At 38.3% G+C, this 16570-nt stretch overlaps 1 protein-coding gene across 1 annotated transcript in view; it reads left to right on the top strand.

Annotated features, from left to right (window-relative positions):
• The first annotated feature begins 1865 nt into the window (after positions 1 to 1865).
• The window catches only part of LOC127657331 (shootin-1-like), a 47261-nt gene continuing 32556 nt past the window's right edge, over positions 1866 to 16570 (top strand). Inside the window, exons 1-4 of the mRNA XM_052146068.1 lie at positions 1866 to 1963; positions 5294 to 5346; positions 5585 to 5645; positions 12697 to 12791. Of these exons, the coding sequence (XP_052002028.1) occupies positions 1906 to 1963; positions 5294 to 5346; positions 5585 to 5645; positions 12697 to 12791 (267 nt within the window). The 5' untranslated portion in view covers positions 1866 to 1905. The remainder of the gene's footprint in view (positions 1964 to 5293; positions 5347 to 5584; positions 5646 to 12696; positions 12792 to 16570) is intronic.

A 16570-nucleotide genomic window follows, 5' to 3' on the forward strand; every position in this document is an offset into this window, starting at 1 on the left:
GAGCATCTGTGGGGCATCCTCAAATGGAAGGTGGAGGCGCACAATGTATCTAACATCCACCAGCTCTGTGATGTCGTCATGGATGTGTGGAAGAGGACTCCAGTGGCAAACTGTGAAGCTCTCGTGAACTCCATGCCCACAGGGTTAAAGCAGTGCTGGAAAATAATGGTGCCACACAAAATCTTGACACTTTGGGCCCAATTTGGACACTTAGGGGTGTACTCACTTTTGTTGCCAGCGGTTTAGACATGAATGGCTGTGTGTTGACTTATTTTGAGGGGACAGCAAATTTACACTGTTACACAAGCTCTACATTCACTACTATACATTGTAGCAAAGTGTCATTTCTTCAGTGTTGTCACATGAAAAGATATAATCAAATATTTACAAAAATGTGAGAGGTGTACTCACTTTGTGAAAAATCTCTCTCTCTCTCTCTCTCTCTCTCTCTCTCTCTCTCTCTCTATATATATATATATATATATATATATCACTTTCCTCACAATTTGGAATGTCCAATTCCCACAACTTAGTTTCATCTAGTGGTGGCGCGGTTGCTCATTTTAATCCGTGTGGCAGAAGACGAGTCTCAGTTGCCTCTGCTTCTTAGACAGTCAATCCGCACTTCTCATCAGATGGCTCATTTTGCATGACACCGCAGTGACTCACAGCATGTGGAGGCTCATGCTACTCTCCACAATCCATGCACAAATTTCCACATGCCCCATTGAGAGCGAGAACCTGTAAATTGCGACCACGAGGAGGTTACCCATGTAACTCTACCCTCCTTAGCTACCGGACCAATTTGGTTGCTTAGGAGACCTGGCTGGAGTTACTCAGCACACCCTGGATTTGAACTCGTGACTGCAGGGGAGGTAGTCAGTGTCAATACTCGCTGAGCTACCCAGGCCCCAAATATATTCACAGTCTTGATCAAACATGCATCATTTATTAAAGTGCAAAATCTGTAAGACGCTCTTAAACCTGTCCTTGTAATTTCTTATTGTAATTAAGGATGTCTAATAATACGGTACGTTTTTAATGAGTGTTTGTTCAACTTCGGGCACTTTTAGCACTGAGAAGTCACTTAAAAGTCTTCACACCCTCACTAGTTTATTTAATTTGTCTACATACAATGTCCAGCAGTGTATGTACATTTATCACAGGAGATTTATATTATTTCCTGAAAGTCATGAACATTTCAACAGCAGTGTCATTTCCAACAAATCTCAAAAAGGAAATTACATGTTTAAAGTTTTTGGAGTAAAATTGCCAACGCCGTTGTCTTGCTAAGGCTAATTTCATAGGTAACATGGACATGGAAATTTTTACCCTTTTGGCAAATTTATAGTTTGGTTGAAAGTGATGGCCAATAAAATCATTCTCGCAGATGTTTACCTTGATTTTTCTTTGTTTTCTTCAAACATCGCACTTGTCCCATCGATCAAGCTCTTCACTTACACTTTGTCAATGACTAAACAAGAAGTACACTAACTTTTGAATAGAAAAAAACAAAATTGTTTGATGTGATGGAAATGACGCCACAATGTGGGACAGTCGAAATGTATGAGAAATTAATAGAAATCTTTTTCACACAATTAATATTCAAATGGCTTATGTCACCGTTATAAACATTGTTTTTCATATTTTAATATTGAATATCTGGGTCTGGGACAAGTTTAAAATAAAATCACATAAAAGGCTCTTGAAAGGTATATACAAATAGAACACTTTTAAATCTCTTAGTTTTGGTAAAATAAAATCAACCACTTGGACATTAAATTACTAGTACGGGTAAAGAAGCGAGCTCTGATAGAGTGCGCGTGGTGTGTACAAATGTCATTTCCTGTATCGTTCGCGCTGTGGTTTACCGGAGTTTTGAATCGGTGACCACAGGAATTCTCAATGGCGTCTACAGAAGGGAAGAAAGAAGTAAAGATGATTTCAAATCTGTCCAACCAAGGTACGTGTCACCATAGACATAATAAATACATAGACGCCCTATTGGCCGCTTTGGAACGTTGCTGCGATACGTCAACGCGTCCGCCATTTTGCGGAGGGCAAGACTGCGCTGTAATCAAATGCAAGTAAACGGGTGAGTTGCGGTTTTTCTGGATAAAAACAAAAATAACGTTTACATTTATCAACCGATTTCAGTGGTTCGTACATGGTGTAACGAGTACTTGTCATAAAAGTCGGTTTTAAGAAAATATTTAGATTTTCAGGAAATTTACTTTATAATATAAAATATAAGATAAAACTATACTATAAATCATGTCAACTCATGTCTCAACTTTCACAGCTCGCAAGCAAGCTATTTTAGTCTGACTAACTCCGGTGGCCAACTAACGTTACTATTACTAATTATATAACGACCAAATACAACCAAAAACAAATGTTCAGTCTTACTTGTGAAAAGTAATTCCCCGAGACCTGTTTTCAATAGTGCGGCGATTTGTACAGCCCCAAGCAGCACATGAGGAAGGCATTTTTCCTCAACTCCCGTTATGAGAGAAATGGGAATGTTGCCCTCCGCAATATGGCGGCCCGTTGACGTACGCTCCAGCGGCCAATAGGGCGTCTATGTATTTATTATGTCTATGCGTGTCACAGTGTCAAATGCAAGAAGAGGGCGGGTGCGCAAACAAAACGCTCTTGTGCGCACTTGGTATGCACAGGAATCTCGGTGCATCTAGGAAGTAATTGAACGGTTTACACATGTATTATAAAACATGATGTTGCCATTTCATGTTACAATACTCGTCTCGATGTCGATTTGGTCATTTAACCTTGTTTCCAGAAAGAAAAATCCATAAACTTAGTTCTTAAACATGTTTGGAGAACAAATAAACTGACATAATAATAAACCAACCAACATACACTGAAGTGGAACAGAGATTGCTGCATTCTCCTTCCTTGCACTTTGATCCCTCTTGCATGCAGAGGAAAATTCTACATAATTACAATAAACATTCCACTTTCAGAGGCTTGTGTGGACATGCACCTACATTTTTGGTGAACATCCTGGTTGGACTCTCAGGTTCTTTTGTGTTTCATTCAAATATGAAAGCGCATGAAATGACAATCTTATCTTAACAGATACACATTTTATTCATGTTCCTCACTGCTGTATAATTTCCTTCTATAATTAAGTCAGTAAACATCTCTCTCACAGGTATCTTAAAGGAATAGTTCACCCAAAAATGAAAATCTTCAAATCATTTACTCGCCCTCATGCCATCCCAGATGTATATGACTTTCTTTTTTCTACTGAATACAAACAAAGATTTTAGAAAAATATTTCAGCACTGTTTGGTCCATTCAGTGAAAGTGAATGGCCAGAAATGTAAAGCTCCAAAAAGCATATGAAGGCAGCATAAAAGTAATCCCATACGACTTAAATCTACTCTCAGCGGCCACTTTATTATCTACTTATTCATGCAATTATCTAATCATCTTGTGGCAGCAGTGCATGTATAAAACATTTATAAAATCATGCCGATATGGATCAGGAGCTTCAGTTAATGTTCACATAAACCATCAGAATGGTGGAAAAAATATGATCTCAGTGATTTGTTGCATGATTGTTGGTGCCAGACGCTTGTTTGAGTATTTTTGTGACTGCTGATCTCCTGAGATTTTCATGAACAACGGTCTCTAGAGCAGGGATCTGCAACCTTTTTGACATAGAGATCCGTATGTTCTATGGCTGTGCCATAGGTTGCCGACCCCTGCTCTAGAGTTTACTGAGAATGGTGCGAAAAACAAAAGTAGTTCCCTTTTTCTTTCTTATCCCGGCCCAGTAGGTGGCGATATGCACGAAGAATGTGATTCACCAAAAAAACAGAAGAAGAACTCGTCCTCTCGTGAAATTGCATAGGAGATCTGGTGAAAGTGTAGGTTTATAGTATAAAAGGACATTAATATTGATCTGTTTCTCACCCACACCTATCATATGACTTCTGAAGACATGTGCTCCATCCGAAACTGCATACTATCACAGTGTGTATTGTATTTGATGAAGGACACACTTATCTGCCGGCAAAACAGTACATTCTTTTAGGTATGTATGCGATTAGTATGAATAGATTAATCTGGGGACGTTGGCATCGTCTTGTGACCCGAAAATATGATGTAATAAAAACAGCTGTGAAAATCATTTGCTCTGGTTTTGTTAAACAAACACCATTTAAGCAACAATTATCTTGGTATATTTAGCACTTACAGTTGAGAATAGCCGTCCGCCTCACGATTCACCACCATTCGTTTAATTGAACACGTGTTGAACGTGACATCGTTTCAGCTCCCGAGGGATATTATGGGATATTTAATTGTCCAGTCGATCCAAACGATCCACTAGGTCATCCGGGTGTTTCTTGCTTACTGCATCATGAATACTGTCGATTCTGACATACTACCCCATTGACATACAATTTTTTGTATACTACTGTATATAGTAGAGAAATATGAATATTCAGACACAGCAATGGATTTAACAACTGGAGTCGTATGGATTAATATTATGCTCCGTTTATATGCTTTTTGGAGCTTCAAAGTTCTGTCCACTATTCGCTTGCATTGAATGGACATACAGAGCTTAGATATTTTTCAAAAAAATCTTCAATTGTGTTCAGCAGAAGAAAGTCATACACATTTGGGTTTGCATGAAGGTGAGTAAATGATGACAGAATTTTCATTTTTGGGTGAACTATCGCTTTAAGGTAATGTTCACATTGTCCCTTGTAGATAACACATTTCAGACCTCATAAATAGAGGCACAGAACATTAAGATTATTCACATTATGTTGTACTGTGGAAGGGGCAACTTGACCAAGTTAAACTTAAGTTAATGTTCGAAAAGGGTCTTTTCCTTGGTACTCTGTCTCACTGTGACATTAATAACCCAGACACTGTGTGGTTTGTTAAACATTATGTCGCAATCAGATCATGTCTTAGACCAGTAGAGGTCTGATTCATACCACAGGCTATATAGATAGATACAGTAGAAGAGCAGTCGTTGTCTTGTTCAAATAACATGTGCTTCTTCTCCTAAAAGACAATTCAAATTTTTTCCTCTATTTGTAATTGTACATTTTTGCATTCCACCGTTAAAAATACTTTTGTGTTGAATTTCAGGGTGGAAATTAGTGTTTGTTTCCATGAGCAATCATCATGCTGGACATGAGTTGTGGGTTGTGATTGAAGTTTCCTCTTATGTTTATACTGATTGCAAAAACTGATTTTGTAGTTCTTTGTAAAGACATGTTTAACTGGCGTCCATGTATTTCTGCAGTACTTCTTCAGTACGAAAGCCTCCAAAAAGAACATGAGAAAATCAAAAAGGAGGTAAGACAAGTTTTGTTGTCATGCTGTATTTTCTTTTGTCATTGTTGTATTCTTATTTGTTGTACTTCTGTGTGGTGTTAAGGTTGGTACTGTATGGTTTGCCCTTCATAACATATAACGGATGTTCTCTTTCACATCAAAAAGCCGTTCTATCAATTGGCTGCTATACTTTGCCATTACTATGAACACTTGAGCCACACTTGCTAATGTATATTTAATGTAGTTTTGTTTGTTTCAGTGTAAACAAATACAAGAGGAAAGAGATGAGGCCTTACAGAATCTAAAGGAATTTAAACAAGGTTGGTTTTAAAAAATCTCAGATTTATCTAATTAAATAATCCAGTTTGCCTAAATGTAGTCGATATCAGACCTTGTGCATCAGCGTTGGGTAGTAGTTAACTAAAAGTTAATTATTCTCTTTTATTTCGCATCTGGAACTCTGATTGATTTTAGTGAGTCTGTTCTTTCGTGTGGTACATGTGAAGGAACTTGTTCACATAAATGATTCACTTGAGCATTGCACAGCCTTAAATGGAATTTTCCTTCTTTTTTGAAGCAAGAATTTTGTGTTTTGCTTCAGTTTATCACTGTATTTCAATTCATTTGTAGAAAATAGGGCATTTTCGAGTTTATTAGTGTAAGTATAGTGTAGTGTAAGACAATTTAAAGTTGTCACCTTATTTGTTTAACCCTCGTGAAAATTTGGCATGATTTTACTATAGTAGTATTGTATTAACCATGACTGTTGTAACCATGTTTAATTTTGCGGTTATTATGTGTGGCAGGGAGGAGGGCGGGCCCGGGTTGTGATGTTGCACACCCGGCCCCTAATCAGGCTAATCAAGCCCTCGAGAGGGATAAAGGCAACCGGAGGCGGCAGTTCGAGAGAGAGATAGTTGCAGGCAGCTGTCCTGCATGTGTTTATGTTTATATCTTTTTGTTTTATTAAGAGCTTATTTATATTGTCAAGCCGGTTCTCACCTCTTCCTTTCCATTGAACTTTGTTACACTGGTGCCGAAAACCCGGGAAGGAGGAGGGATTCGCCATAGTAGAGTCCTCGCCACTACCATCCACCCCAACGGGGACGGAGGAGCTCGGCTGCCTGAAAGGGGAGGATGATAGTGGCGAGGACTCTACTACGGCGCATCCCTCCTACTTTCTGGGTTTTCGGCACCAGTGTAAAAGAGTTCATTGGAAAGGAGGAGGCGAGAACCGGCTTGACAATATGAATTATATTTAATGGTTAACATAAACAAAAAGACAAACACATACAGGGCAGCCTGTAGTTCTCTCTCTCTCTCGATCCGGTCGCCTTTATCCCTTTCGGGCTTGTCAGCCTGATTAGGGGCTGGGTGTGCAGCATCACGACCCGGCCCTGCCCTGCCACGCTATGGTTTTACTCAGGCGCTTAGCACCAAATTTTGGACCCCTGGCACAGAACAATTTTAGGGCTCCCTGACCAATTTAGGTTTGTGGTGGGGGTAATATCCAGTATAAAAATTCACAAATTTTTATTTTCAAATATAAAATAAATTATTTCTCATCTCATGCTGTTAATTATGAAGGGAACTTCTAACCTTCTAGGTAACCCTTGAAGGTACAATAGTACTCAGAACACATGCTAAAGCGGTAATATCTCTTTAAATAGACAACGGCATCTGAGCGCAATGACAGGTGATTTTGTTCCTCTCATATTCTTTTGGCGGCTTAATGTGAGGAAAATTTCACATGTATCTCATGGAGTTCTGGAAAAAATAAAAGTTCGGCATTATAGATTTTGCACTGAAGTAAAATATGTTTATACAGTAGATGCATGAGTAGTGGCAGATGTTGACAGTTTGATTAGAATTGTGCACGTCATGTTAAGCAAGCATCTGATTTTTGTTCACTGTTTAATGAAAAGCATGTAATGATGCAGTTGCTATTAATGTTACCTACCACCTGGTGAATATTTCCATTTATTTTCTTGCCAAAAGCATTTTTATTTTTTGCATTTTCTCGCATTTGGCGTGTGCAGGTGTTCATTTTGGACCATACATGAATATCAAACAAATATTCACCTAAATTGCTACGCTGACATGTATGGCTCACTTTTCTTCTGTAAATAACTCATAAATTGTCTGCTACCTCCTGCTCTTTCTCCACTCCTTTTTCTTTTGAATGTCCAATTTGGATTCATTCCTGTAGATACATGCAGATTATAGAGGAACTCCCAATTTTTACTGGTAGAAAACGTAAAAGAGTCTTGCAGCGTTTCTACCAACCAATAGCATGTTATTACCATATAACAAATTATAATATTATGGAATATCAATGAAGACTTTCTGTGGGCCCTGTTACTCAGGTTCATCATTACCTGCTGCCCAACGCCCCTGTTTTTACTATTAATATCATGGTTAAACTATGGTCAATTGTTTTTAATGGAATGTCAAAGACTGTTATATCTAAAAAAAAAAAGAATATTAAAGGGGCATTCAGTAGTTCTCTAGCTAGCATTTGAAATATCATTTAATTCTGGAAAATGTCTGCATTTGAGATAATTTCTAAAGTTATTTATTACTCTTATAATATAATTGCTTTGCCTAAAAACAAACGGCATCAAGTGAACATGCTTCTACAGTTAAGGACAGATTATTATTGTCCCTCATATCAATAATCTTTGGAGACTCTCTATGTTTCAAGTTATTTCTAAATAACGCTATTTAATCTTTGTAAGATTTTTTCTACACACTGTGTGCAAGCTTCCCCTCTCTTTTGGACAGTAGTATAATTTTTTGAGCTCATGCACCAAAGCTACTTGGAAATTTAAGCCTTTCAGTATTTGGTGCGGACATCTACAGCTTTTGTTCTGCTGTTGGTTTACTAAAGACAGTTATTACCTTTATTAGAGAACTGTTGGCTCTGCTGTTTTGGACTTTGTAACCCAGAATCTTGTGAGCACTTTAAAGACCTTGATGCAGTTTCATATAGACACATCCAAACTCTTCCATAAGAAATCTTTTCCCTGTTTTCCAGCAAGTCCTCCAACCAAGAAAGGATCTTTGATGTGTGTTATTTAAACTGCTCTAAATCAAAAAGACTAGTCAAAATAAATCTGTATCACATCTTCTTTCTTTAAACAAAACCTTGTTTTTCATTATATGTTAACTGTGCCCAAATGGGAATGTAATGTTGGCACTCTGATGTTTCGTTGAATGCAGTAAATATATAAGCTATTTCTTTATGCCATTGCAGACATGTGTGGCGCTAACGACTAGTTTGGATGTTAGGAGCTAAAGGTTGGATTTATATGAATCACACACACCTGAGAGAGGGGAAGTGAAGGGAAGCGACAGGTTTCAGTCTCAAACGGGTCTTTGTGCATTCCCTCGTGAATGGGCACGGCCCACCAAATCACTGCACTTCACCCCTCTCACACATCTATACAAATGTCACTCTCTTTTTTTCTGGCAAAACATGAAATTCAAATACATGAATCAAATTGCAGAAATTTGAAAAAGCACAACAAATGGCTGCCAGTGTTGCGGAGAAAAAATCCATTACACTCTCATTTTAATGCATGAAATAGGTCATTATTTGATTGTGAAGAGAGTGTGTTTTTTGTGAATAATCTTGGCCTTTGCTCATGTTTCCTCAGCCATAAACACGTATTGTGTATGACTTCCACTTAAATAGTGGCTGCAGCTTGTAGCAGAGCAGCTGCATATTAGGAGCTATTACGTGATTTCATAGCTCTCGGAAAATTGCTTCTATTCAGCACAGAGCGACCGAGGGGGAGGTTGGGAGGTGTTGGGGAGGGAGAGAGAGAGAGAAAAAGCCCCCAACACACAATCATGTCTTTTCAATTGAAGATGGCAAGGTTGATGACAACATGACCATTGTGTTCTAATGATAAGACCACAAAGGCTTCTTCCCCCTCATCAAGCTCCACGCTGTAGAAACAGCATTGGAGGCTCTAATTCACTTCTCCAACACGCAGGCCTGATAGCATTATACTCCACGTCTTCGCACACGTAATCACTGTCTGTCTCTGAGAGGACAAACACACAAGGAGCCGAGAAAAATAGGACGAACAGTGAAAGAAGAAAGAGATTTGAATATGTAACGTTGATAGGGAGGCCAAAACTTACAATTAAAGCTGCCAACCCTGACGTGTGAAATCCCCCCTCCTGCTCCAAAACCACCTCACACTTAGCCTAGTTTATGTGTAGCAGCTATTACAATTAACCTGTCACTTAGTGTGCTAGTACTACCAGTGAGAGAGAGATGTAAAAGATGGGGTGGAGGGGGACCAATTGGCAGCTAAGTACTGTTTAATGAGTGACAGGGAAAGGCTTACTGCAGAGACTTCGATATCGCAGACACGGGCGTTCATCAAGTTTTAATTAGGTGTCATTGGGAGGCAGCCGCTGGCCGTGATGGTGCTAATTCCTGTTTTTGCCTCTTAACCACAATGTATAACATGTGTAATTAGTTACAATGTGTAATTAGTTAAGAGGCTGTGAGCTGGTCTGTGGCCAGTCTCTGGTGATTATGGACACAAATAAAGTAAGAGCTCCAGTCATTAAGAGCGTCTTTCAGAGTTTTATCTGCCACCATCGCTCTCTGCCACTTTCAAACTTGATAGACTGTGGGTCCTCATCAGACCGACTGCATTATGAATGCCAGAAGCATATACATGTTTTTGTTCAACAAACAAAGTTTTTCCACTTTGTCTTATTTGTTTTCAAATGAATGGATGTTAAAATTCCATGACAGCAGAAAAATAAGAAAATGTACCTTTTGAAGGTTTTTGCATTCATCAGTGAAAGCATATATATTCAATTAACACTAACAATGAGCTCAACTAGACAGGCCTGCCTCAAACAGCACAGATCTCGTCTATAGGATCAGTAACGAAGGGCAGCACTGATTGAACAGACCTATACAGTACAATAGACAACACTGCCTCTAGCAGTTTGAAGGTTGAGGTAGTGAGTTTGTCTACCAGGAGAGAGACGGAGAGAAGCAAATGGGTTGACAAATAAATGGACACTAACTTTTTTTAACACAAAGATTTTAGGTTTACATTTATATACTGTATACAGTGGGGATTAAAAGTAGAAGTCCACATTGAAAATCTTTCATTGCTTCCATTGAAGCACACAATATGCTTCTTTAAAACATGGATCATCAAGTTTTGCACAAACCTATGTAGTCAATACCAGCTGAATGCATGCAGTATGCCAAATACAAACATTCGTGTACAGTTTTCAAATGAACTATTCATTAAATTTGTTATGCTGATAATATAATTTGTAATGGAAATCATTTATTTGATTTGAAAAATTCTGAATAAAACACATCACTTTTCACTTTAGTGAAAATGTATGTATAAGGTAAAGTTTATATTACTGTTTGCATCAGTCTGTTAATTAATATTATTTCATAAAAACTTTAATCTATAATAATGATAAATTAGATAAATGTCAAACAGTACAAATCCTTGCTTATCTTGTGTTAGCAAGTGTCGTGTCCACCACGTTCAGTTACAACTGTTTTATACTAGGGATTTGCACAATTAATCAATTAATCGAGTACCCATTCAGCTTTAAATATTTGACTAGTAAAACACTACTCGAATATTGCAATTTGATTTTCCTTTTTGCCTTTACATGCCAAGGGCAACATTGAAACTTCTTCTCTTACCTAAATCTTGCCGTTAGTTCTCCCAAAAAGACATTTCTGCCATTATTTAAAGTGATTATATCACTTCAGAAGACTTGGAAAGTATGAATGCAAAAGTTTTTGTTTTCTTTTGTTCATTTTTGAAACTAGATCTTGTTGTTAATACATAGTGCTAATGTTTTCATAAGAATACACAGGTTACAAAAAGTTGTAGGTTGAACTTAAATTCTAAATTTCAAGTAATCGATTACTAATTTTTTTATGTGTTTGTAACAGGGTAAAAGAGAAAGGAGGAGGCGAGAACCGGACGAAGCATCAAAGAAATGTTTAATGATAAATTAAACAATAAAGACTAAACATAAACACAAATGCATACAGGGCAGCAGACTGTAGCTCTCTCTCTCCGTAACTGCCACTTCTGGCCGCCTTTATCCCTTTCGTCAGTTTGATTAGCCTGATTAGGGGCCAGGCGTGCGTCATCACGGCCCGGCCCCGCCCTCCTCCTTGCCACATTCCTCTCTCTTTTGCTTCAGGACGGGGAGCCCCGCCGCCAGGTCATCTCCGCCTTCTCGGATCTGGGAGAGAGACAAGGGGAGGGAAAAAAAAATAAAAATAAAAAGAGAGGGAAAGGCCAACACGGAGCAACAGCGGGAGAGAGAGAGAGAGAGAGAGAGAGAGAGAAAAAACTTACTTGCCGGTTCTCTGATACACCGAAGCCTGGTCCTCGGTCACTCCTCCACCCTCTAGTGGATGACAGCCACTCCTCCTCGGGTGGATCGGAGGCAGTCCTCCGGCCCCTGGTGGATGGAACGCCCTGCCGCGTTTTGGTGGATGGTTCTCCCGCTCTAGGCGATCGGTAGTGAGCCCTTTCCTGCTCACAAATGGCAGTCTTATCTTTGACCATGCCACGTTTTAGCGGCCGTTAGGTGTCTACTCCGCCCCTGGCAGCGGCCCCTCCTCCCCACGTGGTCGGCGGCCATCCCTCCGCTTTCAGGCGGCCGGGCTACTCAGTCCCCAGGTGGATGGCCGCAGCTGCTCCTATGGGGTGGATGGTAGTGGTGAGGACTCCATTATGTCTTATCCCTCCTCCTTTGGGTTTTCGACACCAATGTAACAGGGTAAAAGCGAAAGAAGGGGGCAAGAACTGGACGAAGCATCAAAGTAATGTTTAATGATAAATTAAACCATAAAGACAAAACACAAACGCATACAGGGCAGCTGCCTATAGCTCTCCCTCTCTCTCTCTCTCTCTCTCTCTCCCGAATTGCCGCCTCCGGCCACCTTTATGCCTCCTGTCTGCTTGATTAGCCTGATTAGGGTTCCTCGCCTTCCTCCTTGCCACAGTGTTACAGTACTCTACTACAAAATGACCTGAAATGCCCATCCCTATTTTATATGCTAAAAGTTAACAGTTTTTCTGTTCAAAATTGGAGACCAGAGAGCATAATAGCTGATAAAGAGCTGTTTTAAGTTTCAGTGCACTGGACAAAGTAATTATAATGAGTATAACATTGAGAACTTGTCTGTGAACTGAATGATGTTTTATTGCACTGACAGATTGTTTTGATAGTTTGATTTGTGTAGTTTTCTGTGTTTGTTGTTTACTGTAGTTTTCTGTGTTGTGTACATTGTACTGTGTTTGCATTGTAGAAAACATGTTTTGATGTAGTGTTTGTCTTCAGTGTCTCACAGGGTGATCGAGGAGGTGAACAACATTCAGGAGAATCTAGAGATCGAAAAGACATGCAGACAGAGTGTAGAGGCTTTGGCCTCCAATGTGAGTGTCTATACTGAGGTTGTGATTGTCTATTAGTTCCTGTTTCTGTTTTAGTCTGTTCAGATCCATTCTCTTCTATTCTATTCTTTTTAATTCTGCTTAATTTGATTCAGTTCTATTCTGTTTAGTTTCATTTGATTCTGTTCTGTTATTCTGTTTGTATCAGACCCATTCTATTCTATTCTCTTCTGCTGAATTTGACTATGTTCTATTTTGTTCAGTTTCATTTGATTCTGTTCTGTTGTTCTGTTCCTATCAGATATATTTTATTATATTCTACTTAATCTGATTCTGTTCTTTTCTGTTCTTCTTGTTATGATTTATTTGATTATGTGCTGTTGTTCTATTCCTATCAGATCTATTCTGTTCTATTCTATTCTTCCTAATTTGATTATTTTGTGTTGTTTTGTTCCTATCAGATCCATTTAATTTGATACTATTCAGCTTAATTGAATCTGGTCTGTTCTATTCTGTTCAGTTTCATTTGATTCTGTTCTGTTGTTTTGTTCCTATCAGATCCATTTAATTTGATACTATTCAGCTTAATTGAATCTGGTCTGTTCTATTCTGTTCAGTTTCATTTGATTCTGTTCTGTTGTTTTGTTCCTATCAGATCCATTTAATTTGATACTATTCAGCTTAATTTATTCTGTTCTTGTTCTGTTCAGTTACATTTGATTTTGTTCTGTTGTTCTGTTTCTATCAGATCCATTCTATTCTAAAATTATCTGTTCCGCTTAATTTGATTCTGTTCTATTCTGTCCAGTTTCATTTGATTCTGTTCTGTTGTTCTGTTCCAATCAGATCTATTCCATTCTACATATTTTTATTCTGTTATGTTCTATTCTGTTCAGTTTCATTTGATTCTGTTCTGTTGTTCTGTTCCAATCAGATTTATTCCATTCTACTTATTTTTGTTCTGTTCTATTCTATTCTGTTCAGTTTAATTTTATTCTGTTCTGTTGTTTTGTTCCTATCATATCCATTCAATTTTATTCTATTTAGCTTAATTGATTCTGTTCTCATCTATTCTGCCCAGTTTCATTTGATTCTATTCTGTTCTGTTTTTAATCAGTTCCATTCTATTCTATTCTGTTCTGTTCTGCTGAATTTGATTCTAACAGATCCATTATATTCTTTTATATTCTGTTCAGTTCTGCTGAATTTTATTCTGTTCTATTCTGTTCAGTTTCATATGATAATGTTCTGTTGTTCTATTAATTTCTTATTCATTCTATTCTGTTCCATTCTGTTCAGATCTATTCTGTTCTGTTCTGTTCAATTCAGATCATTCTGTGCCATTTAGTTCAGATCTATTTTATTCTATTTTCAGTTTCTATGTATTGTGTTCTGTTGTGTTAGGTTCAATTCTCTTCTGATCATATCTGTTCTGTTCTGTTCTGTTGTGTTTTGTTCTGTTCTAATTTCCTCTGTTTTGTTCTTTTTCCTTTAGTTCTGGTCTGCTATCTATAGAAACAATTCCTTTAGCATCATATACTGTATTTTTACTAATGCTTTCATGCTAAATGGGTTGAGGTCCATCATCTATCTGTTTATATCCACCTCCATCCTGAGCAAAGTACAAACAAATGTACTCCGCATGGACAATCACTCCATTAGATTCATTCAAGAGTACATTTTAAGACTCTCAATTTTAAGATCTCACTCCTGTATACTTGCATCTTCATGTTTACTGCCTACCCACCTCACTGAACCTGTTCATTACAGAAGTATTCAGTTTGCCATTAGTCACAGCTCAGCACCTTGTTAGTTGGGTTTCGGTTCTGTTGTTCCTGCTCAGTTGGCTCTGGAAAATTAAGTTGCATCTACGCTGAGTGCTCAGCAGGTAAATGGATCTCTGAAAGCCCATGTGTGAGTCAGATTAGCATGAACAATTACTGGCTCATTGCCGTCTCTTTGATGGATGAATCAACTTTTTTCTACTGTCTGTCAGTGATGAGTGCTGATCACCACACACAGAGAGAGAAATGAGAACAGTAGCTGTAAAAAGAATAAAGACAAATATAAAAGAGATAAAGACAGGGAGAAAATAGTCTTTATATTGAAAAAGGACACTGTTCTGCTATGATTGAGATGCGGGCGAGGTGTCAGGGGATGTTTTATGATGTCCGTGAAAGGAGGACACTTGTCTATTCATTTAAAACTTATTTTATATTGACATACATTTTTTTGAGGTTTCAAAACCCTGTTGACTTTTGGTTATTTAACATGGCGATTCAGAGAGGAATTTTAAACTTTTTCTTAAAAATTGCTTGCTAGATTTCTAATGTAGTTCTAGGCTATTCTCTTGAGATATACATGTTTTCCTTGGAGCATACATGTGAAGCCATCACAGATGTTTCTTAGAGCTCCAATTGAGAAAGACTGCAGAGTATTTCATTTGTACAGAGGAAATAGACCTGCAGCTGGGCCGTTTTGTGCCTCAGTATTATCTGTTGGATAAAAGCGTGATTTAACCAATCAATGGTTTCTCTTCCTTAAATGCACAGCCTAGCTTGTTCTGTGTTTGCTGGCGGCCACTGCGCATGAAAACCGGTTCAGATGCCCTTTGTCCTGGTTGCTCCTTGAACACCCCCCCCCCCCCAGCCCCTCAAGTCTGCTGAACTGTGAACTAACAGCAGGAGGGTCCAGTAGGATTTAGTGTCCACAGGTTTGCACTTCTTCCATCTGTCACACCAAGTTATTGTTAGGCCTCCTAACGGGTTAAGGATGAAGTTGTGTTCGTAGTCACTGGTCAACTCGCAAAACACATTTAATGCGTTGGTTTGCATTTACAGTTCTGTGTTGGTGTGTCTGTGTCATTTTGTGAGAACACAGCCACCAAAGTGCTATTTTAACGGGACAAAAATGTGTTAATTTCTGAAATAACTGTACATTTCATAAATAAACAAAAGCAATTCTATGGTATTCGTGGATTTTTTACGAAATACGGGTAATCAGAGCTTATTTTGTGATAATGTTGTTACCCTGCTTATTGCATGGCAGACATTATGAAATATGATTTAAGTTAAAGGAATATTCTGGGTTCAATCAACTTGTGGCATAATGTTGAAAACCAAAAGAAAATTGACTCGTCCCCCCCTTTTCTTTTTAAAACCCAGAAATGACAGCATGACACTTGCATTGGAAGTGAATGGGGGCCATTTTTGGAGGGTTTAAGGCAGAAATGTAAATCTTATAATTTTATAAAGAATTAATTTTAAAACTTGTGTATTATTTGAGCTATAAAGTTGATTAAACCATTGTGGATTTGTGGATTAACAATCAGAATTAAGCATTGTAGAGAGCTGTTTAATGATTATTATCAGTACCGCCGCCCCCTATAAGCAGACTACGCAGTCTGTGTAGGGCACCAACTCCCTAGGGGGGCACCATTTTACCGTAGAAGGGCTCCAGAAAGTCCACCGGCTGCCCTTACTCACACGTTATACGTTATTGAAGGACCCGAAAGCAGTTGCGGAACACAGATGATCACTTCGTGCTGATTATCCCTGAATGTGTCCTGCGCTTATTATAATATCAATGCAGATATGTTTATTTGGAAATGTTGAATTGTTAATGGAAACAAATTTTGCCAATGTTGTATATTTGTTCATAAAATTACATTAAAACATTTGATGAAACAAACTGATATAAACTCCTCTTCTACGAGTTTGCCACACTGTATGAGTTTTACCTGTATTTGATTTGCATTTCAGCCCACAGGTCGGGGGGGGGGGAACATTTTATCTCTTTTTGAAAATTACAGCATTGACTCA

Source organism: Xyrauchen texanus, chromosome 16 (assembly GCF_025860055.1).
Source record: "Xyrauchen texanus isolate HMW12.3.18 chromosome 16, RBS_HiC_50CHRs, whole genome shotgun sequence".
In the NCBI taxonomy this organism is placed as follows: domain Eukaryota; kingdom Metazoa; phylum Chordata; class Actinopteri; order Cypriniformes; family Catostomidae; genus Xyrauchen; species Xyrauchen texanus.